The sequence below is a fragment of the Aspergillus niger genome, assembly GCF_000002855.4.
Source record: "Aspergillus niger supercontig An08".
Taxonomy (NCBI): Eukaryota; Fungi; Ascomycota; class Eurotiomycetes; order Eurotiales; family Aspergillaceae; genus Aspergillus; species Aspergillus niger.
Window position 1 is genome coordinate 2355068 of NT_166524.1, and position 7360 is coordinate 2362427.

Consider the following 7360-nt stretch of genomic DNA (forward strand, 5'->3'; position numbering starts at 1 on the left):
GATCCAGACTACCAACATATCTGCGATGATCATGTTCCTGCAAAGGCATGTTCCGGAGATAACCCCCACGTACCAAACCCTTCCAACTTCCGGAAACGCAAAGTTGCTTGAGGTAGCGACGTATCCACACACAGACACACAAAGACAATCACACAACAACAGTCAGCATGGAACACTGCTAATAAATCCAGGAAAACTCCACTGATCTATTTCCTTTCTGCAAGCATTATCGGCACAAACCCAGTTGCACTTCCGTTAGATCCCTGATAGCGAGCATATTCCCATGTACTGATGCGAGGCCCAGCACGACCTTGGCTCTGAACATTGTTCCTGTTGCATTTCATGTAAATGGCTATTACCTTATGGCAGACCAGATAGTATCCCATTCAATAACGCACCTAGTCATTGAGCGAGAATAGTATGTAATTACCTGCTAGCTTCCCACCAATTACAACTCGATATGCGCTTTGACTTTGAGCAATGAGAAATCGAAGTTCTCAAGGGCCAGAGAAGAATGGGACTCAACAACGGAATGCAGTAGAGCCACCACTATGATCTGGATGTAAAATGCTAATATGACCACAAAGATATCAGTAGGAAAGGGATTAACGGCCGGAACGGGGATTCATCTTGGCTGGTAAAGACTAGCCTTGTAGTGTCCCTCATTGGGCCGGTATTACGTGTGAGCTCCGCGCTTCCTTGATTGTCAAGGGCTCTGGCTCTTTCATTTCGTTACTCCCTGTCTGTATTGCCCGGATCTCCGATATAAGGGAAATCGGTGTGCGAGTGGGGATGATCTATTTCGTCTCGGCCTTTGCCTGTCTAACAGGTAACCCGATTAGTGGGGCTTTGATTCAAGGGACCAACTATCGCTGGATGCAGGTCTTTGCGGTGCTCGTGATTTTTGTGGGACTTGCGTTCTTCGTTGCTCTTCGAATGGCGCAGAGTCGCTCTTTGATGAAGGTCGTCTGATCTATCAGTAATTTTGCACTATATGGAGTGACGAGATCAGAGAAAGGTAAAGGGTCGAGAAACAGAATGATAGACAGCATAGACGCTTGCGTGTACACTGAGACATACATTGATCTGTGTATTCTGCCCCTTGTTAAAACACATTCTTACTAAGAAAAATACAAAAAAAAGTGCGAGAGATAGATAGAGAGAGAGAAGAAGAAGAAGACAATTCATTGCGTCAGCTACCAAGGCAAATCTTTCATAGTCTGCTTAAGGATCAATTAGAGGCAGCTGATAATTATACAGAACACAAGACAAAGCTTCTTAAGCAGCCGAATAAGACTTTTTCTTTTTCAGTTGCATCAGTACCAACAGGGGGTTCCCACCCCTTGTCGATGCAAACTAGCAATCTTAGGCTAACCGTCAGTGAAATTTTGACTGCCCGTAATCCCAAGTTATTATGATACTTTTTTCACTAATGGACATTTTTACATGTCATCTCACAGAGTATCAAGTGCTTAAGATTGATAATGCTAAGGTCTGGGGTGTTGCCCCGGGGTTTCTGAAGACAGGGTTGGGAAACATGGATCCTGCAATCGTGGAGAAAATGGGTGCAGAGGTTCCTAGTATTGGCGGTATCTTTATTAAGGAGGTGTTTGAGGGAGCAAAAGATGCGGATGTTGGAAAAGTTGTTCATGTGCAAGGATACATTAAGGACTGGTAGAAGAGACAGAGCACACACGGCTGGTAAAAGGCTTGTTGTAGTAAAACAATCATGTTACTAAATAAGGACCATAGATGTACGCCACATCCCAACTGTGTCCCCCCAAATTCTAGTTGCGCAAAGACAACTTGCACATCAATGGAGGCTTCTCCCACAAAGTAAAAGTCTTCTGATCCGACCAGTCCTTACTTTCCTCGCAAATCTCTATATCAAAGTTCCACAGCAGACGGGCTATTATTACTCGCATTTCAGCAAAAGCCAGGTTCCTCCCGATGCAGTTACGAGGACCAATAGAAAATGGTTGGAGGACTTCTCGGTTATCCGAAAAAAATGGCGAAGCCGGGTCTGTTTTGGCTTCTGGTAACCACCGCTCAGGAAGATAGCGCTCCGGTGCGTGAAAGTTACGAGGTGAGTGATATGCAGCGATCGGATGCACAAATACTTTGGTCTACATGCGTCGCCAAGTTAATGTCCAGTAATCATTGTGAATGGAGGTTTCTACTCACGCCAGGTGGGATTTCATAGCCCGAGATGAGGGTCGGCTCGATAGTCATACGCGTGAGCCCGGTCGGAACCGGAGGATACATGCGAAACGCTTCATCGATGCAAGCTTGCATGTATGGGAGCTTCGCGGCCACAGAGCTGACGGAAATATCGGTCTCGGACTTCATGATGGAACGAACTTCGGTGGTTACTTTCGCGAGAGCGTCGGGGCTCTTTAGGAGCCAATATGTGACGCCGCAGAGGATCGTGGCAGTTGTCTCACTGCCAGCAATAATAAGAATATTAGCATTAGCCACAAGCTCTTCGTGAGTCAAGCCGTCTTTTGTGCCGCTATTCCGCAACATCGAATCCATGAAATCCCCTCGATCATACTTCGATGCATTGTCGAGTCTCTTCTGAACAGTTATCCTAGTATGTGCCCGTTGCCGCTCCCGTGCATTAAGGAGTGTCTTTGGCATGGCGAGGGCTATGAGTTTGAAGATTGTCGGGTATGCATCTCTTAACTTGAGGAATGGTAAGAGCTTGAGGAATTGGAAGATCGTTGCAACCCAATAGTGATACTGAGAGCTTTCAAGACCACCAAAAGGTTCTCCAAAAGCCAGGTCACCGATAATGTCGAAGGTGGTCAAATTGTACCACTTGACCATATCAGCTGGCAGCTGTGACTCTGCGATATCTTTCAAACGGGAGATCAGTTTGTCTACGTAGCTGTTGATGAGGGGCTCCTGGGCCTGTAAGCCCTTGGCGGAAAAGGCGGGTGATAGTGCTTTGCGGAACCGACTGTGGTCTGCTGCGTTGGCGCTAACTGTGTCCCTCGGGTTGGCACCGGAGCTCGACACTTTTGGTAGTTCACTGTGGCCATATCCGTGAATCCTGTTCCATGCTTCTGCTGTGTTGAAGGAGACTTCGTTATGGGTCACGCGCACCACAGGGCCGTACTTTTCATGGAAGCGATGTATGTCGGCATCTAATCGCCCTCGGACTGCTGAAATGTGTCGGAAAAGTGGAAGGATGATCCATGATTTAGGGCCCGGAATGTGTCGTAAGGGATGAAGGTATAGTGCGTGTATTATGCTAAGTATGGAGTAAAGGAAATATATGCCAGGCGCTATAGCTAAGATCAGAGGGTCCAACATGGTGGTTATGGTGATGGATGTCAGTGACAGTCAATGAATGAACTCCAGGTTCCGGAGGTGTAAGGTAGGCTCCTAGGCTATTTATATACTGTCTCATTCCCCCGCCTAATGCATGTGGACTTCAGCCTCTCACCTACCTATCTACCCGCTAGTACAGATAGTAACTCGTTAGGGAGAGGAATCAACGAGGCTGAATCAGCGCACCAGATTTACCCGTCGGTCGCGGCCAATCGGGCATACACACGAGACAACCTCAGAAATTAGGGCGACGTGTCAGACGAACATAACAAGCAGCTCAGTCAGGCAGGTCAATCATATTCCTTGAAATAGTATCAAGATTCTCTGAACAAGATGGCCTAAACTCTGAACTTGTCATGTGTGAGACTTCCGGTCCAATCATCAGCTTGGTAAAGCTGCAGATGCTTCCACACTTAGTCCTCATCCCCACTTGGCTAAGCCCCCACGGCGGCACTTAAATATCCAGCTCCCTTGAGAGGAAACGTCTTCGGGACAGAAAGACCCAACAAAACGCGACAGCCGAAATCGGGTGTTGGAAGAAAGAGTAGCCTTTTGTGAGCAGCACCATGGAAGCATCTGCTCACAACAAGCCGATCGCCATTTACCAAATGAGATAGAGGTTCTCCAGTACGAGAAACGAGAAATTGCGCGCACGTCTACAATCTTTACCGAATATACTCCTATTCATGGGATAACGAAGAACGACCCGCATCTAGGGAACGATAACGACAGCGCTCGGTCGTCAGCCCGACAGACCAAAGTATATATCCGAGCAGACCTCTCATAGCTGCAGGAGAGGGAGATCGCAGATCACAGGCAGACTAGCCAGAATTAATGATCCCGCCTTTCGTAAGCACTACTGCAGTCACTACGCACGAGATACCGGAAAATCTTCCGGCACCTTCCACTCAATCGCAAGACCCGGCCTGGGGGGCTTCGCCAATGCCATCCCGTGGGTCTCGACATTTTTCCCTGGCCGCAGCTACGTTCCAACCTTCTTCAAAATGGGCACAAGTATGACTACATGGAATTGACGAGTTATTTGAGCTGCTGTATGAAGGTACGGTAGTCTTGGGGAATGGCGATTCTTGAACGTGACGAGCGTGATGACTTGCAGATTTGTCAAGATTTCCTTGATGCTTTCACTGAGGAAAGTGGGTGGGGGTTGACGTCGGAGTTTATAGCCAAGTACCCGGAGCTATTGGATGGCATGGATGTTGAAGTTGTGCGGTTCCAAATTACGATGCGACAGCCGTGCTAATCACCATACTCTAGAATACAAGCGGCAGAGACAAGTCAGAGGGACGCGTCTCTGTCCACTCGAATACCTGTCCATCGAATGTCCATGCTATCTTAGAAAAATAGGTACGTGGCCCTTTCGACCCACAGAGTTCGCCCGCCCAAGACATGTTTAGTATATCCATCACTACTACCGTCAATCCATAAGTGTAAATAAAAGATTACTAGAACCAGCCCAGGTCTCAAATGAACCTGATACTGTCTGAAATATCTGTACAAGCTTCAGATATATTACGAGTGCTACCGGTTAAACAACTATAAGGGCTGCCATAATCAATTCCTGGAACTGTGTATACAGGCGGTGTTGGAGTTCGGAAACGTTTTCCATTCCACCAAATTGCGGCACGCGCAAAGGATGAGTATCATCCTCATAAATTCGTGAAAACATGTGGGATTCCTCCCAAATCACCTCATCTCTTTGAAGGATTTATCCACGTTCAGAAACATTCTAGAAAATTTCTCGATTTGTGAGTCACTACCGATGTCATTAGTTAGCGTCCATCGGGCAAACATGATCATCGCCCTAACGATCTCAGCTGCGCCCCGTGGCTGGAGATCCCTATATCTGAAACAACTTGTTTTTCGCCACTTCTATGCAGTTTTCCGATGTATAATAAACGTCTTCGAGGTATAGTGACATCTGTTCCCTCTTTAATGCTTATATTTTCCCACCTTTAATGTTGACAAATTGCCGTCACGGATCCTACTTTCGTTCTTGATCGTTATAATATCTACCGCCACGGCCAGCAAGACCATCAGTACCCGCAGCTTCTCCACACACCGGAAACATCACCGCGATACCCAACGACACCAGGACAGCGTTGTGTCTTCAACTCCTGAGCTAGTAACAATGGGAGCCCTTCAATTCCCACCCGGCATTGACCCAGACGATATGATCGGGCAAGGAAGCAGCGGAATAGCAGCCCTGGATCCCAAAACAAAGCACATCATAAAATTTCCATTCAACGAAGACGAGGCACGGGCTGCATGCGATCGTGAAAAGGAGATTTACGAGCGTTTAGAGCGCTCACCACTCCCACGGCCATCATCGCTCTTGAAATACTACGGCCCTAGAGACCAAGGAATTCTCCTCGAATACGCAAAGCACGGTACATTGCGGAGATACGCATATGGGTTGGATCTTCCAATCCCACTCCCTGCGATTCTTCGCTGGGCCAAACAAGCAGCGGAAGCGCTACAGTTCATCCATGAAAATGGGATAGCTCATGGCGACGTTAGCTGTGTGAGCTTTTATGTGGACCAATTTCTGGACGTGAAGGTCGGTGATTTTACCCGGTCGTCGGACGCGACACCGCAGGCTGTGAAGCAAGATATATCGGATTACGGCTCGGCTCTTTATTATTTGGTTACAGGACAGTATCCTTATCAAGGCCTGCCAGAGAAGGAAGTGGAGGAGTGCTTTAAGCGAGGGGAATTTCCGGATCTTACGGATGTGCAGTTGAAATCGATTATTCATCCGTGTTGGGCGGGTCATTATAATAGCTTTGAGGGGTTGCTTGTGGATGTCCAGGGGCATGTTTGTCTTTGTCACAGGCATTAAAGGATTCAGCTTATCGGACCGTTTTGGGCTTCCCATGCGTCCGTGGCACTTGCTGGTATGAGCTAGCAACTATAGAAGCCGTGCCTATATATTGTACATCGGCTTCTCATCCCGGTTTTATAGTACCGGATAGTCTCCGCCTATAGATTTTGGTACTGTAAAAAGATATAAAAGTATTCATAATTCAGAGTGCCGTCAGTGATAGAAAACTTAAATTATTAACTAAAGAATTCCTGGGTATCATGCTTCGGATTATAACAACAGGTTTAATAGATATCCCAGCTGGGACTGATTATTATATTCTTTTATCAGAAAACAGCATGACGGAAACAGCGGTGGTAGGCTTAGAAAGAATAATAGATCTTAATATAACTACAGTTGCAGAACGCGAAACGCTGGGAATATCTGGAAAGGAAAGAAATATCTTTATCTTATTATTCAGATTAGCAATAAGCTGCTCCGTGTTGAAGAGTGCTATTCCTACCTACTGATTTATATCCAGCCCTCGATGGTATCTCTTCAATCGTCATATTGATTGATTGATGACGCCGCCGTGCAGGTTCCTACTGAAAATAATCCGGGAGTATGAATAAGAAGAAAAGTTAGACAGATATAAATATCAAATTCACCCACAGCATTACAGCACGATGATAATAAGACTGAGATTTCAAGAACAATGACTCACATCGCATAGTAGTAATGACATGCTTGGTGGTTGACCTACTGCTGTGCTTTTCCATCGACGCCATCATGACCAATTACGGTGGCGCTGCCGTTGTACTTGATTCTTGGAACCTGGCATCTTCTCCCTTCTTCCTTTTTTTTTCACTTCTGCTTTCTCACTTCTTTCTTCTCACGTCTCTATATCGCCTCGAAGCCTTCCGACGTATTATCACAAAGACATTCAACGTATAATCCCAAAGCCTTCTGCAATCTTTATTCTGCATTAGTACAATGCAGGAAGAAGTATCGAGATCAAAAACTGCCATGATATACTCTTATCATCCTTATCCAACTTTGCCTACAATGGATAGCTCCATTGATTCTCAAATTAGGAGAGTTCTGCTCGGTTTCGTTCTGGTGGCAGTAGGCACCTTGCTATTACTTTGTCTGCTGGCCAAGGGCTATATTATGTATCAATTCCAATTCTATCATAACGTGCGA

The 7360-nt window shown here is 46.3% G+C and overlaps 3 protein-coding genes across 3 annotated transcripts; 2 read left to right on the plus strand and 1 right to left on the minus strand.

The window, feature by feature from the left end:
* Nucleotides 1-1787: 1787 nt before the first annotated feature.
* An08g09940 (uncharacterized protein) lies at nt 1788-3318 on the minus strand (the record flags this gene model as incomplete). Its single annotated transcript, XM_001393065.1, has 2 exons — nt 1788-2126; nt 2185-3318. The coding sequence occupies 2 exons, from the start codon at nt 3316-3318 to the stop codon at nt 1788-1790; spliced, it is 1473 nt and encodes a 490-aa protein (XP_001393102.1).
* Nucleotides 3319-4170: 852 nt separating this feature from the next.
* An08g09950 (uncharacterized protein) lies at nt 4171-4782 on the plus strand (the record flags this gene model as incomplete). The annotated part of the gene is made up of 3 exons (XM_059749341.1): nt 4171-4350; nt 4406-4561; nt 4702-4782. The coding sequence occupies 3 exons, from the start codon at nt 4171-4173 to the stop codon at nt 4780-4782; spliced, it is 417 nt and encodes a 138-aa protein (XP_059601246.1).
* Nucleotides 4783-5485: 703 nt separating this feature from the next.
* On the plus strand, nt 5486-6643 carry An08g09960 (uncharacterized protein; the record flags this gene model as incomplete). The annotated part of the gene is made up of 3 exons (XM_001393067.3): nt 5486-6172; nt 6385-6534; nt 6581-6643. The coding sequence occupies 3 exons, from the start codon at nt 5486-5488 to the stop codon at nt 6641-6643; spliced, it is 900 nt and encodes a 299-aa protein (XP_001393104.3).
* Nucleotides 6644-7360: the final 717 nt, after the last annotated feature.